Source organism: Rhinopithecus roxellana, chromosome 5 (assembly GCF_007565055.1).
Source record: "Rhinopithecus roxellana isolate Shanxi Qingling chromosome 5, ASM756505v1, whole genome shotgun sequence".
In the NCBI taxonomy this organism is placed as follows: domain Eukaryota; kingdom Metazoa; phylum Chordata; class Mammalia; order Primates; family Cercopithecidae; genus Rhinopithecus; species Rhinopithecus roxellana.
Window position 1 is genome coordinate 29,529,194 of NC_044553.1, and position 21,455 is coordinate 29,550,648.

At 41.1% G+C, this 21,455-nt stretch overlaps 2 protein-coding genes across 3 annotated transcripts in view; one reads left to right on the plus strand and one right to left on the minus strand.

Annotated features, from left to right (window-relative positions):
* Positions 1 to 21,455, minus strand: part of ZNF106 (zinc finger protein 106) — a 77,571-nt gene that overhangs the window by 40,102 nt on the left and 16,014 nt on the right. The window contains exons 2-4 of one of the 2 annotated variants that reach the window (XM_030930422.1): positions 19,197 to 19,282; positions 13,405 to 13,466; positions 3,108 to 3,308 (exon numbers count right to left, since the gene is read on the minus strand). In XM_030930422.1, coding sequence (XP_030786282.1) covers positions 3,108 to 3,308; positions 13,405 to 13,466; positions 19,197 to 19,250 — 317 coding nt within the window. In that variant the 5' untranslated portion in view covers positions 19,251 to 19,282. The remainder of the gene's footprint in view (positions 1 to 3,107; positions 3,309 to 13,404; positions 13,467 to 19,196; positions 19,283 to 21,455) is intronic. The other variant, XM_030930423.1, reaches the window with a different exon arrangement.
* Positions 8,355 to 10,960, plus strand: LOC104665268 (oocyte-expressed protein homolog). The gene is made up of 2 exons (XM_010367032.2): positions 8,355 to 8,402; positions 10,380 to 10,960. Exons 1-2 carry the CDS (start codon positions 8,355 to 8,357, stop codon positions 10,722 to 10,724), a joined length of 393 nt encoding a protein of 130 aa, XP_010365334.1. The 3' UTR covers positions 10,725 to 10,960.

A 21,455-nucleotide genomic window follows, 5' to 3' on the forward strand; every position in this document is an offset into this window, starting at 1 on the left:
TAGCTAATACGGTGAAACCCCGTCTCTACTAAAAAAAAAAAAAATACAAAAAACCAGCCGGGCGACGAGGCGGGCGCCTGTAGTCCTAGCTACTCGGGAGGCTGAGACAGGAGAATGGCGTCAACCCGGGAGGCGGAGCTTGCAGTGAGCTGAGAGCCGGCCACTGCACTCCAGCCTGGGAGGCAGAGCAAGACTCCGTCTCAAAAAAAAAAAAAAAAAAAAAAAAAAAAAAAAAAAAAAAAGAATCAACATCTCAAAACAAAGTTTCCACATCTAAGTTCCTTCCTCTGACCTTGACTTAAAAATCTTAAACTCAGTACTGACTTAAATTGGCTTTAAAGGCTTTTAATGTCTATGATATTTTGGACACAAATTGGAACTTCTTCCTTTTTCACAAGATAGAATTTAAAAGTCTATCTAGAAGTTCAAACATCCACTAATGTTACATAAATTACAATCATTTCTAAACAGGAGACTCTATTTAGAAAGTAACAAGTATTATTACATACAGTAGCAGAATTTTTTATAACCATTAACCAAATTGCCTTTATGTTTTGATTCTATGCAAAAACTTTTGACATCCAAGGAGACCACTGACACAGCTATACTGATAGGATCAGAAATGGGAGAAGTGGGGGATAAATAACTCACGAAGTAGAATTCCTAGATCTCATGAATTGGCTAGATTCAGAAGATAGGAGCATTCAGCTAAACCCACAGACCAGAAAGAATAATCTAAGTTAAAAATCATGAAGGAAAAAAGAAAAAAACAACTCCTGAAGAAGTAGATGATTTTGGCCAAGTGTGGTGGCTCATGTCTGTAATCTCAGCACTCTGGGAGGCCAAGGCAGGTGGATGACTTGAGCCCAGAAGTTCGAGGCCAGCCTGGGCAACATGCCTAAACCCCATCTCTACCAAAAATAAAAATTAAAAGAAAAATTAGCCAGGCATGGTGGCAACGCATGCCTGTAGCCCCAGCTTCTTGGGAAGCTGAGGTGGGAGGACTGTTGGAGCCTAGGAAGTTGAGGCTGCAGTGAGGTATCATTGTGCCACTATACTCAAGCTTGGGTGACAGACCAACACTCTGTCTCCAAAAAAAAAAAAAAAGAAGAAGTAGATTATTTTATAAATAGGTCACCAAGGAGGCATATCAAAAGACTCAAAAAATAGTAACTATGATATGAATATCTAATCTATTCTGTCTTACTGTTTAATTATTTACACAGATAAAGCTAATAATGGCACTAGTATGTAAGAACAAAATAGAAGTTAGTCTCCCAGAGGCTTCAACTGCCTAAAGTAGGAGAAAGTAAACTGCAACTATATTAAAAGTAACGAAAATGTCATTTGAAGGACTAAGCTACTAAATGATTTAACAACCATGTTGTTTGAGTGTCCCTCATCTAAAGTGCTTGGGACCAGAAATGTTTTGCATTTCAAATTGCTTTGGATTTTGGAATATTTTTGCATATACATAATGGGATACTATGGGAATGGGACCCAAATCTAAACATAAAATTCATTTATGTTTCATATATACCTTTTATACACAGTCTGAAGATAATTTTAGGTAATATTTTAAATAATTTTGTAAAATGAAATGAGGTGTGGAATTTTCCACTGATGGCCTCATGTTGGCACTCAGAAGTTTTGGATTTTGGTGCATTTTCAGATTTTGGATTACGGATGCTCACCCTTTATTGATATTTTAAGACTAAGAAAGTCTCCTTCAAGGACTTGTTCAAAAAACTTTTTTTTTAATTTTAATTTTCTTTTTTTTTTGGTTACATATATAAGGGCTTCCTATGTTGCCCAGGCTGGTCTTGTAGCCCTGGCCTCATCTCCTCGTGCACCAGGACAACAGGCTTGAGCCACCATGCCTCCCGGCAAAAAAATTTTAAACACACAGAGTAAAAGCCTCCTTTTTATAGCCAAGCCTCTAACTAAAAAGGAGGTACAGACCAGGTATAACTAGTATTCAAGAATAAGCTTTAAATGTTTATTTTAGAATCTGAAATGATTCTCTTCATATTCTGGGACTTAAAAAATTATCCCACCTCATAAGTGCTTCTCTCTCTTCCCCTCACATCTGAAAATTTCTACCTCATTAATTAAACTCTTTTTAACAAATTTTATAATTAAACTCTTTAGACCAGAAAACAGTAAGGTGAAAACATAAATGCCTAATACCTGAATGTATAAATGTAGGTATGAAATTATGCAGTACAAATTAGAAAATTTATATTGCTTAAATGATCTTGACACTATCAAAAAAATTTACTCAATAAAGCACTGTGGTAGTCACTGGGGATTCAAAGACAAAAAGATAAATCACATTTGGCAGACGCACCACGTTAATTCACACCAGTCAAAAAACATTTTCCTAAGAAATGTTATTTGGCAATAAGACTATACTATGTACTATATAATTTATACAATGAAGCTTATATTCTAACACCTTTCCACTAGAAAATTTAAACACCAAATAAAAACTTATTGGTATTCAAAAGATTTGGATACTGGCCAGGTACGGTGGCTCACGCCTGTAATCCCAGCACTTTGGGAGGCTGAGGCAGGCAGATTGCTTGAGGTCAGGAGTTTGAGACCAGCCTGGCTAATGGGGTGAAACCCCATCTCTACTAAAAATACAAAAAAAATTAGCCAGACGTGGTGGCGGGCATCTGTAATCCCAGCTACTCAGGAGGCTGAAGCAGGAGAATTGCTTGAACCCAGGAGGCAGAGGTTACAGTGAACCAAGATCACACCACTGCACTCCAGCCTGGGTGGATGACAGAGTGAGACTCCATCTTAAAAAAAAAAAAGATTTGGATACCAACAAAACCATTTTCAACATAATTACCAACATGGCAAAAATTTCAGATATGTGGCTACAGCTTACGTAGGAACAATACTGAGTTTGCTTTTTTAAGAAGATAATACAGTAGTTCAGGAAAGCATTCCACTGCCCTTTGATTAATAAGACAACCACCTCCAGCTAAACTTTATACCTAAGTTTAAATGCTATGGGCTGAACAGTACAAAGATATAAAATGTATTCTCTGCTGTGTTCTGTTATAGATAGGCTTTTTAAAAAATCAATTACTTACCGACTTTGTTCTTTCCTTTGCTTTATTAACTGAATGAGTTCCTTGTCAAAATAATCTTCTTCCTCTTCCTCTCCTTTTCCATCATCTTCTCTTTCCTGGGCATCAACGTTATCTTTGTGCAACTGGCCAGAAATGTGCTTTGCATATGCAGAAAGACCCACTTCTGTGACCCCGCACACTCGGCACTCATGACTAATGTCCCTAGGGAAAGAGGGAGATGAGGGACATTCAATTCTCCCCACTGGCATGGCACACTCACCAGATCTGCTATCGTTTCCTCTGAAGGACACTGCACACTTTGGCACAGTGAAAAATTAGTGCTAATTAATTTCAATGCTCCTTTCATCACTTTTAATAAGTTTGTTTATAAGTTACTTTTGAAATGAGTTTAAGATTCTTTTCCAGCAATCAAGAGGCAATACACTTCAGATAAATGTCGTTTAGGAGGAGAAATCTTCTTGAATTGCTGTACTTAAAATCTTGTCAGAGGAAACATGGTGAAAGGGGAGGCAGGGCAGGGGGCTCAGAGCAAGCAGAAGTTGCTCTGGAGCACACCCATGGTGCCAGCTGCACTCAGAAGGCCTGGTGACAGCGCTTACGTTTAATCTTCAGTCTAGAGCTTTCTTCCAGTGAAAGTTAAGGGGTGGAAACAAGAGCAGGTGGCGCAGCCAATCCCAAGTGGGTAACTAAATCGGAACAGCTGGAGCTCTGCCTGGAATGTGAGGATTCCGGACCCAGGAGTAGTCCAGGCAAACTTTTTTGGTCTGGATGATACATGTGATCTACATTCTGCTTCAGAAGGGCTTATTTTAAAGGGAATGGAAAGCATTTCAGTTGTAGGAAGTTAACAGCTGTGCCAAGCAAATGTGTTTTCTCAAGTTTCAGAAAATGCTACAGTTCAGAGAGATGCAAAACCAGGTTTTTAGTTAAACTAGGCAGACTTTTTTGCTTTGTTTTGTTTTTTTACTTTACATACTTCATGGCAAATCTCACTTAGCCAGTCTTCAGAAGCCAAAGTCTTGAATCGGTGTCCAGAGCTGTAGCAGATCAATAATTTAACTGCTTTTTAGCTTCTGGAAATCCCTTGACTGGGTCAGCTGACTACACAGTCATTTATGAGAAACATCTGAACACCATAGTTACAAGACAGCAGTATCCATTCAACAATCCAAATTGGCTTAACTCTGTATCATGTGTCTTGGATTCAGACTAGTTATATTTTTGCACTTCCTATGCCAATCTATTAAAAAAAACCCAACAACCCAAGAAGACATGCCGTCTTTGTCCAGACAGAAACACATACACACGCGTGCACCTCTGTTCCATCTTTCCCTCACAAATACCTAACTAGACATAGGCAGAATTTACATAAATCAACCAGAAGAGACCCTCAAAACTGGGCACTTCGTTTACTAGAAGACAGTTACTGTTTCAGATCACCTGAATATTCATTCAAGAAAAAAAAAAAAAAAAAGGCCGGGCTTGGTGGCTCACGCCTGTAATCCCAGCACTTGGGGAGGCCGAGGCGGGTGGATCATGAGGTCAGGAGTTCGAGACCAGCCTGACCAAAATGGTAAAACCCCATCTCTACTAAAAATACAAAAATTAGCCTGGTGTGGTGGCGTGCGCATGTATTCCCAGCTATTCGGGAGGCTGAGACAGGAGAATCGCTTGAACCCGGGAGGCAAAGGTTGCAGTGAGCCGAGATTACACCACTGCACTCCACCCTGAGCGACAGAGCGAGACTCCATCTTAAAAGAAAAAAAAAGAAGAAGAAGAAAAAAAAACCTTACCAAAAAACAGCTAAATTCTAGGCATGCTGTTTTTTGGTAAGGTGTTTTCTTTCTTTCTTTTTTTTTTTTTAAAAATGAATATTCAGGTGACCTGTAACAGAAACTATCTTCTAGTAAATACTTAGCATAGTCACTCTTATCTAGGGCGACAAAGTCTAAACACTCAAACATTGCCTAGTAAGTTTTAAAAAAAACACTGTTCCTTATTTTGTAAGGATCATGGAGAAGAGCTCAGAAAAACTGAGAAAATTTGCAAGTTTTCACTGTTTTTTTGACTTTGTAACCTCAAATACTGACATTTTTAAGATTCATTTTAATGTGCTCTGACCAGGTTACCTAAAAATATCAATACCTGATTACCCAGAATATCAATATTATAATTCCACAGGTACTTAGATACATTACTTTTACTGAGGGTTTTCAACTGCACTTACTACATTTATACACTTAAAGAATAATCTTCGGCCGGGCGCGGTGGCTCATGCCTGTAATCCCAGCACTTTGGGAGGCCAAGGCAGGCGGATCACTTGAGGTCAGGAGTTTGAGACCACCCCGGCCAACCTGGTAAAACCCCATCTCTACTAAAAATACAAAAATTAGCCGGGTGTGGTGGTGGCACCTGTAATCCCAGCTACTCGGGAGGCTGAGGCAGGAGAATCACTTGAACCTGGGAGGCGGAGGTTGTATGAGCCGAGATCGCGCCACTGCACTCCAGCCTGGGCAACAGAGTGAGACTCCATCTCAAAAAAAAAAAAAAAAGAAAAAAAGAGTAATCCTCAACTTTCTCCAGTTTACCAGGGATACTGATACTTTTCTCTCAAGCAATTAAATTGATGGTAGCTCATTCCAACTGAATGTTAATAACAAGCTGTTTCTCAAAGCAACACACAAAGAAGTTAATTATATAAATCTATCACAATGGGCAGCATGAGAACAGTCTGAGGACTGTAACAAATCTACAATATCTCCTTTACACTATAAACATTCCAATCAACTCAATTTTCCAGTTAGAAAATCTTTTTGTTGGCCGGGAGCAGTGGCTGAAGCCTGTAATCCCAGCACTTTGGGAGGCTGAGGTGGGTGGATCACGAGGTCAGGAGTTCGAGACCAGCGTGGCCAATACGGTGAAACCCCGTCTCTACTTAAAATACAAAAATCAGCCAGGCACAATGGTGCGTGCCTGTAATCCCAGCTACTCAGGAGGCTGAGGCAGGAGAATCGCTTGAACCTGGGAGGTGGAGGCTGCAGTGAACCGAGATCACTCCACTGCACTCCAACCTGGGTAACAGAGTGAGACTTGGTCTCAAAAAAAAAAAAAAAAAAAAAAGAAAAAGAAAATATTTTTTGCCTTAAAACTCTCTAAAACTACTGAAAATATCTTAGCCTACTTTTCTCTCTAAAAACTCACAGAATGCTAAACTGAATACTGCAGTACCAGGGACATCTTTCAACTAGGGACTTTAGTATAATCCCCAAAAAGTATTTTAAAATAAAATTCCTGATTTTATCCTTACTTCTAAAATGCAGAGAATTTGTCTAATGCTCAAACTATCTATCAAAACCCCTCACTCTTTTTTTCTTTTTTTTTTTTGAGACGGAGTCTCGCTCTGTCGCCCAGGCTGGAGTGCAGTGGCCGGATCTCAGCTCACTGCAAGCTCCGCCTCCCGGGTTTACGCCATTCTCCTGCCTCAGCCTCCCGAGTAGCTGAGACTACAGGAGCCCGCCACCTCGCCCGGCTAGTTTTTTTTTGTATTTTTTAGTAGAGACGGGGTTTCACCGTATTAGCCAGGATGGTCTCGATCTCCTGACCTCGTGATCTGCCCGTCTCGGCCTCCCAAAGTGCTGGGATTACAGGCTTGAGCCACCGTGCCCGGCCAAAACCCCTCACTCTTAAAAGACACAACTAGAAAGCAATACTGACTTTCCAAAATATTAAGGAATGTTGCATAAAGTAGGCAGAACTTAACTGTTAAAAATAAACATCCATAATAATAAACCCACACACCCTGCAACCCCCAAAGCACAAACATATGTTGGATTCTTAACAGTGGAACATTTTCAAACCATTTTGCAATCCTAGTGAGAAAGAATATAACCATAGTTCCAAAATTATTTGACAATGAACAAATCAGAGACCCTGCCCAGAAGGGCACAGGCAGTAAGTGCAGTATAAAAGTTAACACTAGCTGGGTACTTACGCCTGTAATCCCAGCACTTTGGGAGGCTGAGTGAGGTGGGCAGATCACCTGAGGTCAGGAGTTCAAGACCAGCCTGACCAACATGGAGAAACCCAGTCTCTACTAAAAATACAAAATTAGTCAGGTGTGGTGACGCATGCCTGTAATCCCAACTACTTGGGAGGCTGAGGCAGAAGAATCACTTGAATTCAGGAGATGGAAGTTGTGGTGAGCAGAGATTGCACCATTGCACTCCAGCCTGGGCAACAAGAGCAAAACTCCATCTCAAAAAAAAAAAAAAAAAGTTAATACTAAAAATGATTTTTCAAAAAACCAAATCCCTAACATTTTCCTATAAATAAAATCCAGTTTAAAATAGAAACTCTGCAAGAAACTTCAAAAAAAAAAAAAAAAACTTTATAAGAAACTTCAAAAAGTGTAAAGAGGTAATACGGTGACCTCCACACACATCTGTGTTTTCAGAAGATGCGGTTAGACCACCCTGTTCTTTCTCTATGCGACCACATCTTCTGAAAATTCAAGTGTGTATGGAGTAAGCATATTTACCTCTGTTCTCTACACAACAGGCATTCATGCTTCAACATATAGTGTTTGGGAAACCACATTTTAAAAACCTAATAGCAAATTAAATAATATTTTAATGATGCTACTTGACATTTATTAATAATCAGTTAAAATCCTACACTGTGTGAATAAATAAAATAATTACGGGGGAAATGTACAGCTTTGCTCCTTGGCTAGCAAAGGCAATAATTTTCCTTAGGGCATTTAAAGGAGGGCCTAAATTAGCTTCATCCTGTTACCACACAATTTCCTCTCATGTGCGAAATGCAAAGTCTTGAGATACTCTCTCCATACGCTTTTCTTTATTAAGCTTGCTCTAACTACCCGACAACAGCTGCTGAATAAATAAAGATTGTGCCTTTTTAATAGTCTCTATCTGAAGATGCTACTTACGGCCCACACATTTGAAGAAGTATATTAGGAAAAAACAGGGAAATATTTCACATGTCCACAGCTGTGAACCAAATAAGACCAGTTACTTATTGCTTATTCAAGCTTGCATGCAAAGCCTAAACAACACGTACTTTGCAATTCTTAACCAGATCACAACCAAAAACTGTAGACACAACTACACAGAGCAAAAGGAAGTCTCAGTGTCAGAAACTCAGTAGTTAAAAATGAAATCCAGAGGAAATAATCACAAACTCAGGATAACAGGGTAAAGAAATAATGACTGATAATTATTTGTCCCTATGGTACAAGCTGGTGAAGACCATCCTTACAGTAAAAGCTCCAAGCCAGTAAACAATTTTTGAGATCTTATGGGATTTCCTATAATTTTGTAAGCTGTTTTTTCTTGCTACCTGTTTGTCTTCTCCCTTATATGTAACATAATTTGTTACAGGTCAGGAACACTATATCCAATATGTGAGTAAATAAGTACTAAAGGCTATCCTCTAAAGAAAATGAGTTAGGGTACAAAACCTGACATTCCTATTGGCAGTTCAGGGAGGCTTTTAGTGCCTTTTTCCTAATTATTTTACTGTGATCCAAATAATTTAAAATGGTAGATAAAATCTCCATGGCACAGTGTAGTTGCATGGGTGGAAAAGAACACACTACAGAACAAAACATAAATGACAATGTGATTCATTATGTTAATATCACAAAACAAAATGTGTATCTATAAATATAAGTGTATAGGCCAGGCGTGGTGGCTTACGCCTGTAATCCCAGCACTTTGGGAGGCCGAGGCAGGTGAATCACCTGAGGTCAGGAGTTCGAGACCAGCCTGGTCAACATGGCGAAACCCGGTTTCTACTAAAAATACAAAAAATTAGCTGGGCGCGGTTGCGCGCACCTGTAATCCCAGCTACTTGGGAGGCTGAGGCAGGAGAATCGCTTGAACCCAGGAGGCGTAGGTTGCGGTGGGCCAAGATCGCACCACTGCACTCCAGCTTGGGCTACAAGTGTGAAACTCCGTATCAATCAATAAATAAATAAGTATGTAAATACACAGAAAGAGATCTGGATAGGATATACACCAACCACTGAGTCTCCCCTAAGAGAGAAATAGGATTTAGAGGGGAAAGGGCAGTGGGGTGGGGAGAAGACTTTTACTTTTTAAAAAACTTTTTATGATTCTGCATTGATTATAAACATGAGTCTTATGTGACCAAACTTGGTTTTGTTTTGAGACAGGGTCTCACTGTCGCCCAGGCTGGAGTGCAGTGGCACGATCATAGCTCACTGCAGCCTCGAACTCCTAGGCTCAAGGGATCCTCCTGCCTCAGCATCTTTACGTAGCTGGACTATAGGTGCAACCCACCACACCTGGCTATTTATAGATTTATTTATTTATTTATTTACTTTTGGGTAGAGACGGGGTCCCACTATGTTGCCCAGGTTGGTCTCGAACTCCTGGGCTCAAGTGATCCTCCTGTCTTAGCCTCCCAAGGTGCTGGGATTATAGGCACGAGCACTGCGGCCAGCCCAAACTTTTTAAAACGTTTTAAATGGCTGATTAGTGATGTCTGAAATAAATGAGTCATTAATCTTTGAATGCAATGGGCTTCTCTCCTACAGACTAGATTTACTGACCTTGTTTGTTTTGTTTAACGATGTAGTGCAGATGGGTCGGGTGGCAGGTAAGTAACCCTTAATGAACTCTAGAAGGAAGTCTGTTGAAAATGGGATTTTAGGCTGGGCGCGGTGGCTCAAGCCTGTAATCCCAGCACTTTGGGAGGCCGAGGCGGGCGGATCACAAGGTCAGGAGATCGAGACCATCCTAGCTAACATGGTGAAACCCCGTCTCTACTAAAAAAAAATACAAAAAAAATTAGCCGGGCGTGGTGGCGGGCGCCTGTAGCCCCAGCTACTCAGGAGGCTGAGGCAGGAGAATGGCGTGAACCCGGGAGGCGGAGCTTGCAGTGAGCCGAGATCGCGCCACTGCACTGCAGCCTGGGCGACAGAGCGAGACTCCGTCTCAAAAAAAAAAAAAAAAGAAAAAGAAAAAGAAAATGGGATTTTAAAGTAAAATACTCCACATAATCAAAAGTTGACTGCATTTCATAGACTTTGAATGTTAATGAGGTAGAGATCATACATATTCAAGGCATTATGATAAGGGCTTCTGGCCATGCAGAGTGGCTCATGCCTGTCTTTCCACCAATTTGGAAGGCAGAGGCAGGAGGATCAGCTAGAGCCCAGGAATTCAAGACCACCCTGAGCAACAGAGTGGAACCCTGTCTTTACAAAAAATAAAAGCCAAATAACAGAATGGAGCTTGGTGGTTTCCGGTGCAGGAACTGAGAGACCCTTTGGTGTTCTACCTGGAGGCATGGCTGGCAGATGAGCTCTTTGGCCCGGACAGAGCCATGATTCCAGAAATGGAGTGGACGAGGCAGGCCCTGATGACAGTGGACATAGTGGGCTCTGGGAACCTAGTCGAAATCACCGTTTTTGGACGGCCCAGTGTACAGAATCGGGTGAAGAGCATGCTCCTGTGCCTGGCATGGTTTCACCGAGAACATCGTGCCCGAGCTGAGAAGATGAAACACCTTGAGAAGAACTTGAAGGCCCATGCATCAGACCTCCACTCTCCCCAGGATCCTGTTGCTTAAGACAACATAGTTACTGTCGGGAACATCTTAAGAACTTTCCAACTTTTTCTGCTAAAGTTGAAGAGAAGCAAGTATAGCATTCCTAAATCCCTGCATTCCTTTTTCCTGTGTCTTGATGGAATGTGGTTTATTTTGTTGCAAGAGTGAGCTTGAACTATTCTAATAAAGAAATGGCTTTTTTGCCAATGGCATTAAGATCTTCGCACACTTATAATAAAGCAAATTTATAAAAAAAAAAAAAAAAGACAGAATGGAACCCTGTCTTTACGAAAAATAAAAGCCAAAACTAAAAGCCAAAAGGGTGTGGTGGCACACACCTGTAGTCCCAGCCACACAGTAAGCTAAGATGGGAGGATTGTTTGAGCCCAGAAGTTCGAGGTTGCAGTGAGCTGTGATTGCGCTACGGCACCCCAGTCTGGTGATAGAGTGAGTGAGACCCTGTCTCAAAAAAGTATGTATTAAAAATAATAAGGGCTCCCCATACTAAATTTGAGTGAGTCTCCTTTATATTGCTGCTAAGACCTAACCTTCACACAGTAAGAGACTGGGGGCAGGGAAAAATTCCACTAATAGGCTAAAGAGATGCTGAAAGTTTAATAACACATTAATTTGCCCACAGAATCTTAAACTGCGGGTCATAAAAAAATAAATTTCAAATGACCTAGGTTGACATCCTGATCAAAACTTGTAACTATTGGCCGGGCACAGTGGCTCACGCCTGTAATCCCAACACTTTGGGAGGCCGAGGCGGGCGGATCACCAGGTCAGGAGTTCGAGACCAGCCTGACCAACATGGTGAAACCCTGTCTCTACCAAAAGTACAAAAATTAGCCATGCGTGGTGGCGCGCACCTGTAATCCAGCTACTCAGAAGGGTGGAGAGTTGCTTGAACCCAGGAGGCGGAGGCTGCAGTGAGCCAAGATGGTGCCACTGCACTCCAGCCTGGGAGACAGAGCGAGACTCCATCTCAAAGAAAAAAAACAAAAAACAAAAAAACTTTTAACTTTTTAACTTTTATTCATGGGATAAGATATAATTCCTATTTCCTAGGTTCCCAATGTTTCTCCATCTATCCTGTTTCCAAACTTCAAATTGACAGAAGTCAAATACATCAAAAAAGAAATCACAAATAGACAAAAGACATGGAATATACATACATGCTACTTTTTTTTTTTTTTTTTTTTTTGAGACAGGTTCTGACTCTGTCACCAGGCTGGGGTGTGGTGGTGTGATCTTGGCTCACCGCAACCTCCAACTCCCAGGCTCAAGTATCTTCCCACCTCAGGCTGATGAGTAGCTGGGACTACGGGCACATACCACTATGCCCAGCTAATTTTGGAGTTTTTTGTGGGGTAGGGCATAGAGACAGGTGATATGGTTTGTCTCACCTTGAATTGCAATAATCCTCACATGTCAAGGGTAGGGCCAGGTGGAGATAACTGAATCATAGGGGCAGTTTCCCATACTGTTCTCATAGCAGTGAATAAGCCTCAGGAGATCTGATGGTTTTATAAATGGGAATTCCCCTGCACAAGCTCTCTTGCCTGCTGCCATGTAAGACATAACTCTGCTCCTCATTCACTTTCCGCCATGACCGTGAGGCCTCCCCAGCCACGTGGAACTGTGAGTCAATTAAACCTCCCTCCTTTATAAATTACCCAGTCTCGGGCATGTCTTTATTAGCAGCATGAGAATAGACTAATACAATGGGGTTTCCCCATGTTGTCCAGGTTGGTCTTGAACTCCTGGGCTCAAGCAATCTGCCTGGCTCAGTTTTCCAAAATGCTGGGATTATAGGCATGAGTCACTGCACCCGGCCTACATTTCATTTTTTAAAGGTGTCCACTTTTAGATTTCCTTTCCTTAAACATCTCAAGCTTTAAATCACAGAAGAGCATTCTTCTTCGTTATTTATTCTTTTTTTTTGAGACGGGGTCTCACTGTGTCACCCAGGCAGGAGGGCAGTGGTGCAATCACTGTAGCCTGGACCTACCTAAGCTCAAGTGATCCTCCCAACCTAAGCCTCCCAAATAGCTGGGACCACAGGCTATTAGCTGCCACACCCACCTAATTTCTTTATTTGTCGAGACAAGGTCTTGCGCTATGTTGCCCAGGCTGGTCTCAAACTCCTGGGTTCAAGTAATCCTTCTACCCTGGGCTCCCAAAGTGTTGGGATTATAGGCATGAGACACTGCACCTGGCCAGCATTCTTAAATACACTTAAGGTTTATATTTCAATTTTGTTTATACCAATGAGATTGAGTGCTATCTAGCAGACTTTGGATGTTTCAGACAATTTCAGCAATACTAAATGTTTATGGCATGCAGTAATGTGTAACACTGCTGAAGTAAAAATACAAAATGTCCTAGTTGTAAGGCTGGCAGGTAGGAATGACAAAGCTTACTAAAGAGAGAGTTAGCTCATCCCAACTCACCTTTGTTGTAATCTACTTGATAGGGCTGCTGCAAATTCACATATTTGAGATGCCCAAAGGTATCCGAGTTTATCTTCTTTTGAATGCCAAAAATTGACTATACTTTGTATTAATTCTAAAAGATTGTTCTACACCACAAGACAACATTTGCTTATGATGGAGTACTGCAAAACAAACGGACAGGCACCATCATCACTCAGATCCACCCATATTCACAAACTTACGGAAGAGAGCCATTCCCATACCTGCCCTTCAGGTTCTCAAGTTCCCTGTGATGCAACATGCTCCGCATGTGTTCGTCCATCTCCTTCAAAATTAAAGAAAGTAGGTTAAAACTAAGCAGGATTGCTTTGAAAAAACTCCTCTGTTCCTATTCAATCAAAAATTGAGGCTCAAACTCCTTATGTCAACATATGTTTGTGGTTATTCTCAATTTAATACTGAAATCATTTCCTTAATAATTGACTGTGTTTAATATATTTCATGTTTAAATAAAAAGAATTCTTAAAAAGACATATTTAAGTGGCTTTCCAAAAAGATTAGAAAGTACTGTCTTTAGCAAGCAAAAGACTTACGAGTAAACTAAGTAGGTTAAATTCTATCCCATTATAAAGAATTTACTAAAGTTCATTTTAAAAAAACCTGTCAAACCACTCAACCTTTCAACTATTTGGCTTCTTTTATCCATAGTTTCTCAAGAGTAAGCTACAACTCTTACTTTACCCATGTCTTGGACAGGGCTAGCATAGAGTCATCAATAAGCATTTGTTGAATGAATATAGATAGATACATCAATTCTAGATAGGAGTTACAAACATAACAGAGCCTCTCTATGCTAGATAAGAAAGTTTTAAAAAAATGCCTTGAACATAGCAGCTTAATTATTCCTTTATCTTCACTGTCCACTCCCTCACTTCCCCAATGGATTTGTTTGGTTCCAATGATAAGTTTGAACATTTATAGTAGATTCCCTCCTTTCCATCCTTAGAGGGAAGAAAATATGTGGGAAAGCTGCCACTTAAAAACATGCAAATGGCCAGGTGCGGTGGCTCACGCCTGTAATCCCAGCACTTTGAGAGGCTGAGGTGGGCGGCTCACGAGGTCAGGAGATCAAGACCATCCTGGCCAACATGATGAAACCCCGTCTCTACTAAAAATACGAAAATTAGCTGGGCGTGGCGGCATGTGCCTATAGTCCCAGCTACTCAGGAGGCTGAGACAGAAGAATCACTCGAACCTGGGAGGCGGAAGCTGCAGTGAGTCAAGATTGTGCATTGCACTCCAGCCTGGCAACAGAACAAGACTCTGTCTCAAAAAAAAAAAAAAAGAAAAAGAAAAAAACACGCACACATGTGCACATACACATGCACAAAACTCAAAAAGCTATAAATGTCTATCCCTTTGTCACTCTACAGTATATACAGCCAGAATGCCATAGAGAATGGGTATTCACATCTATGATAATAAAGGGCTACTACACTTGTTGTGTTATTGCTGTTTACTGCATCCTGTGTGAAGTCCCTCAAACAATTTCTCACTTGAACTGCAAAATACTGCCGAAGAAGTATGATTAATTTCATGCTGAAGAATGCAGAGAAGTTAACTCATTCATTCACCGAATATTTATCAAGTTCTTATTATATGCCAAGAATAGAGCTAGGCATTAAAGGTTAAGTGTGAAAATATTCAGTTTAGGCTGGGCACAGTGGCTCATGCCTGTAATCCCAGCACTTTGGGAGGCTGAGGCAGGCGGATCATGAGGTCAGGAGTTTGAGACCAGCCTAACCAACATGGTGAAACCCTGTCTCTACTAAAAATACAAAAAAAAAAAAAAACCACACACACACACACACACACAACACTAGCTGGGCATTGGTTGTGGGCGCCTGTAATCCCAGCTACTTGGAAGGCTGAGGCAGGAGAATCGCTTGAACCCGGGAAGGCGGAGGTTGCAGTAAGCCGAGATCGTGCCACTGCACTCCAGCCTGGACAATAAGAGTGAGACTCTGTCTCAAAAAACAAACAAACAAAATATTCAGTCTTGCCCTCTCAGAGTCACAAATAATCAAGTGGTCAAAGTGGGATTCAAACCCAGGCAGATCTGTCACCAAAGCTAATGCTTCAAACACCATGTCACATTGTAAGCATTGGGTGCACTGACATTTTTTCATTATATACAGGTCATTTGTCTCGCTCTGTCGCCCAGGTTGGAGAGTAGTGGCTCGATCTCGGCTCACTGCAACCTCTGCCTCCCAGGTTTCAAGAGATTCTCCTGCCTCAGCCTCCTGAGCAGCCTGGATTACAGGCATGCGTCACTACGCCCAGCTAATTTTTTGTATTTTAAGTAGAGATGGGGTTTCACCATGTTGGCCAGGCTGGTCTCGAACTCCTGACCTCAGGTAATCTGCCCGTCTCGGCCTTCCAAAGTTCTGGGATTACAGGCATGAGCCACCGTGCCCGGCCAAAACACTTCTTTTAAATGGCAATTTTATTGAAGATGACCATTGTTTCCTTCCTATCTCTACAGATGCTTCATAAGGAGAGAGTAGCTTTACACATTACCTCTTCTAGCCACAACTGATTGGCCAGTAACTAAAATTAACACTTGCAGACTTGAAAACTAAGACAAGTTAGTGACAGAATAGAATGAAAAAAATCCATTAATATACACAACTTCGGCGGGGCACGGTGGCTCATGCCTGTAACCCCAACACTTTGGGAGACCGAGGTGGGTGGATCACCTGAGGTCAGCAGTTCTCGACCAGCCTGACCAACATGGTGAAACCCTGTCTCTACTAAAAATACAAAATTAGCTGTGTGTGGTGGCACATGCCTGTAATCCCAGCTACTTAGGAGGCTGAAGCAGGAGAATCACTTGAACCCAGGAGGTGGAGGCTGCAGTGAGCCAAGGTTGTGCCATTGCACTCCAGCCTGGGCAACAAGAGCAAAAACGCCATCTCAAAAAAAAAAAAAATATATATATATAGATATAGATATAGATATAGATATAGATATATATAGATATATATAAAATATATATAGATATATATAGATATATATGAAGTCTTTATGCTTCCTGTTATTCAATTCTTCCTTGATTTAGATGCTTACCAATATGCCTAATCCCCTTTACTTGAGCTAAATTTAAGTGAGTTCTGTTCCTTACAACAAAACCTTTCCTGACCAAACAGCATTCATTGAAATGCGTTTGTCTGATATAAAAACTGATTCTTCTTACTATAAAAATGTTATCACCCACTAATAGTTTTAATGTGACTTTTGATTTTTTTAAAACACTTCACTAATCTTGTCCTAAATTTACATGCAAACCTTCTCCCATCCTGCTCCAAGGAATGAATGTAAACAGTGAGACAACCAAGCTTTCAAAAATCATTAGAAAAAATTCAGCCAGACATAGTGGCTCACACCTGGAAGCCCAGTATTCGGGAGGTTGAGGTAGAAGGATCACTTGAGCCTACGAGTTCAAGATCAGTGTGGGCAGTCTAGTAAGACCTCATCCCTCCCTACAAAAAATTTTTGATTAAAAAATAGCTGAATGTGGTGGCACACGCCTGTAGTCCAAGCTACTCAGGAGGCTGAGATGGGAGCATCACCTGAGCCTGGGACACAGAGGTTGCAGTGAGCTGAGATGGCTCCACTGCACTCCAGCAGTGGGTAAGACCCTGTCTCAAAACAAAACTTAACAACAACAACAACAAAAAATAATAATAATAAGAAGAAAGATCCACAGGCACAGGATTAAGGTAATAGCCCAAATGCATTCCTTCTCATGTATTAGGCTTCTATTTAGGCCTTGGATATTAATCAGTATTATACTTTTAAAGGCTGGGTTGGTTGGAGGAGAGGGGGGAACTCATGGTTAAACACATGTGAAAAACATTGAATAATACAAAAAATATGACCCGGTGTACTGGCTCACACTTGAGGCCAGGATTTCAAGACCAGCTGGGCAACATAGTGAGATTCCATCTCTATGATATACATATATTTAACTCCAGGGCTTCTCAGTCTTTTATCTGTCAATGGGCCTCAGGATACTCAGGGATATCTCACACAGCTTTTCCCCATACTCAAGTCACTTAGAACCTTTTCTCCTCCATAGTGTATTTGGAGAAACCAGAGTTACACTAGTCTGGGAAATTGGAGAAAAGCACAGCTTCAACACCAATTGTTCATAGTCCTATCTAAAAGTAAGTATCAGTTATCCCTTCCAACTAACCCATTTTGTTATTTTCTTAAATCATACTGCTCACTTAAAGCAGGCCATTCCCTTGCTTTAAAAAAATAAAGGCGGGGGGGGGGGGGGGCGGGCAAAAAAAAAAAAAAAACTACAACCAGCTTTTCCTTTTTTTAAAAGAAAGAAAATAAATAAAAACTACAATCAGCTTTTCCCAGTGCAGGAGTAGACAATTCCAGCCCTTCATTTAACTTCATTATGATCATGGAAAAGTATGAAGAGATAAAAGTATGTTTGAAACCAGAGTAGAAGAGCCAAAAAGATTTAAAATGGCAAAATCACAAAATCATGGTATCCCAAGATAGGACTGCTATTCCATGAAACTCTGATACCACGTCTCTGAGCAGCAGCCTATCCATCTCACATCTTCTCCCTACCTCTGTCCAACCTGAAAGTAGTCATAAGGAATTCTGACTTATTTACAATTTGTGTCAACCTTCGTCAAATTTTTAAAACTAGAAGAGCATTCTTTTATTTTTGTAAATAGTAGCAGGTATATTACATGATTTTTAAATCTCACTGATTTTTCCATCACTAACAGAAATCTAGACAGAAAAAAAATAGAATCCACCCAAGTCTACTTGGTGGATCATAATCAACCCTTCAATCTGGCATCCAACACTGTTTATCAACTGTCTTCACTTAAATTACAAATTATAGTCCTGCTATTCCCAAGGCAAAACTGTTTTAATCAGATGAGCCTTCTTGCCAACTCCTAGAACTGTCATACTCTATTCCATTTGTCTCTGTACATGTTGTTCTCCTACCTAAAATATCTCTTCCTCATTTCTCTTAAACCATCATTACTCTAGTCGCTTTTCACTTCCACTCACACTTCCCTGGCTAACCTAGCCCATGATCCTCCCAGTTCTCTGAATTTCCAATGACAATCAAAAGCATCTTAAAAGCAAAGAGAATAAATTCCTCAGTATTTAAACTAGTAGCACTACTCTGAAAGCAAATGATAAAGGCAGGCAAAGGCAAAAAGTGACACAAATTGCAGCCAATTTTAGGTCCTAAAAAGATGTTTTGGCCGGGCATGGTGGCTCATGCCTGTAATCCTAGCACTTTGGGAGGCCCGAGGCTGGTGAGTGACCTGCAGTCAGGAGTTCAAGACCAGCCTGGGCAACATGGTGAAACCCCGTCTCTACTAAAAATACAAAAGTCAGTCATGCCCGGCAGCACAATCCCAGTTACTTGAGAGGCTGAGGTGGGAGAATCACTTGGACCTGGGAGGCAGAGGTTGCAGTGAGCTGAGATTGTGCCACTGCACTACAGCCTGGGCAACACAGTAAAACTCCATTTCAAAAAAAAAAAAAAAGTTTTTCTTTGAGCAACATCCCCACCTTGTGGACATCTAGGATATTGTTAACACTATTTCTGCTGCGCTGCACTTTCCACAAGCATAGGCATAAACAGAATGTAGGTACATACAACAAATGCTATATCCTTAGCTAATCAACAAGTACATGATTTTAAAATTGCAGAAAGCAGTATAACTTCAAATAACCTTGGAATTTTAAGGTATCTTCCCTATAACTGGTTACTAAATTTCCCTGGGTCATCTAGTTTTGAATACCCTCAAATTCTGGATGGACAGAAGTTTAATAATACAGGTACTGGCTTTAGGAGGCAGTAACGAGAAAGAAACCAGTGGAATGGAGACTATGGTTTAGGAAAGAAGCATAAATAAGACATTGTCAAGCCCCATCGATTAATAACATATGTCTCTTTAAAAAATAGTCATAAAGCCTCAGATTCTCCCTCTTCCATTATTACCTTTTTTGAGCTGTACACAATGTGGCACAATATGCATTTTCGTTCTCGTACCATAGTGATCAGATCTGAAGCACTCAACGTCACACCTGCAATGAGGAAGTAACATTTAGTAACCTTTTCTCCTCAGATACTTTCTTGCATTCATCTTCACATAGCCAAAATTACAAGTCTTGTCTTCCTCACCTCCACTTTGCTCCTCCCCCAGTCTTCCCGTTTCCAGGTGCATAGGGTAAACATTTTGGGAGCCATCCTTGATCCTTCTTTTTTACCCCATATCCACCCTCATTAGAAAACTGTCAGTCCTACCTTGATATATAGCCAAATTCCGACCACTTCTCACCACCCAGCACACCTATCATCCCACATGGCATTACTCTACTACTGAAATGACTCCTTCCTTCTGCTCTTGTCCTCTCACAGCTGATTCTCAAAACAGTGTTTTGAGAGTAGCCAAAGATTCTTAGAAGAACATTCTTTTAAAGTTTAATTCAGAACGGCCGGGTGCAGTGACTCACACCTGTAATCCCAGCACTTTGGGAGGCCGAAGTGGGCAGATCACGAGGTCAGGAGTTAGAGACCAGCCTGGCCAACATGGTGAAACCCCGTCTCTACTAAAAATACATAAATGAGCTGGGCGTGGTGGCAGGCGCCTGTAATACCAGCTACCCAGGAGGCTAAGGCAGAATTGCTTGAACCCGGGAGCGGAGGCTGCAGTGAGCCGAGATTGCACCACTGCACTCCAGCCTGGGCAACAGAGCAAGACTCCGTCTGAAAAAAAAAAAAAAAGTTTAAGTTAGAACATATACAGGTTGAACATTCCAAATCTAAAAATCTGAAATGATCCAAAACCAGAAACTTTTTGGGTGTCAACAAGATGCTCAAAGGAAATGCCCATTGGAGCATTTTAGATTTGGAATGTTCTGATTTGGGATGTTCAGCCAGTAAGTATGCAAATATTCCAAGATCTGGAAAAATCTGAAATCCACAACACTTTTGGTCCCAAGTATGTTGGATAAAGGAACTCAACCTGCATGTAATTCCTCTGCTCAGAATTTTCCAACGGCGTCCATCTCACTCACAGAAAACTTAGTCTTTGCAAAAAAAAAAAAAAAGAAGAAAAAAACCCTAGTCTTTGCCATGGCTACAAAATCTGTTTCTCTCTTCCTCTCTGAATCATTCGCACGCCCTACCGTTCTTCCTCTATCATTCTAGTGCACTCGCATTGCCCTCGTTGCTATTCTTTGACCACATCACAGATCCTCCCACCTTAGCACCTCCACATTTCCTGTTCTCTGCCTGGAATATTCTTCCGTAAAAAGTCCTTATGGCTCCTGTGGCTCATTGATTTCCATCAGGTATCTAAAATATTGCCTATGGGAGAGGCCCTGCCTGATCTTCTATGTAACGTTGCACTTTCTGATACCCCACCTCTTCACATGGTTCCAGTTTCTCTATTCCCCTATTAACCTGCTCAATTTTTTTATAGCATTATGGGAGATCATGTTTCCATAGAAGGCCTCAACAATATCTGCTACCCCATGTGCTCTTTTGCAATGTGATCTTGCCCCCATCCATGAAAAGGTGGATGGAGTCTGTTTCCCCCCGCTGTGAACTATTTTGATCAATAAAATGTGGCAGAAGTGATGCTGTATAACTTATGAGGCTGGGCTTTCAGAAATCTGTACCTTTTGCCTCTGCCCACTTGTTATGCTCCCTCTTGAAAACCAGCCACCGTGCTGTGAGAAGCCAAAGCCACAGGGAAAGGCCAGGTAAAAAAAGAACTGAGGCCCCCACTGAGCACCCAAACAACAACCAGGACCAACTGACAGCCAGAAGCGTGAACCATCTTGGGGGCTCCAGGTCCAGCCACCAATGAGACCCCCAAGTGAGACCAATACATAAACCATCCAGATAAGCCCTTTTCAACCCACAGAATTGTGAGACACAATACAATAGTTGTTTTAAGCCAGTAAATTTTAGAATAGTTTATGAACAAGCAATATCTGGAACATGTATTTTTTACTACCTGACATAGTATGTGTTATTCTGTCTCTGCCCATTAAAATTTAAATTCCATGAGAAAAAGGACTTTGTATAGTTTGTTCACTAGTATAGTTCTGTCTAGCACTTAGAACAGTATATGACATACCATAAGCAATTCAAAAGTATTTGTTGATTATTCCAAATGGAACTATCCATCTTGGGTTACAACATGTGAATTAAGTAACTGAGCTGAGTAAATTACTGGGGTTTGAGGCC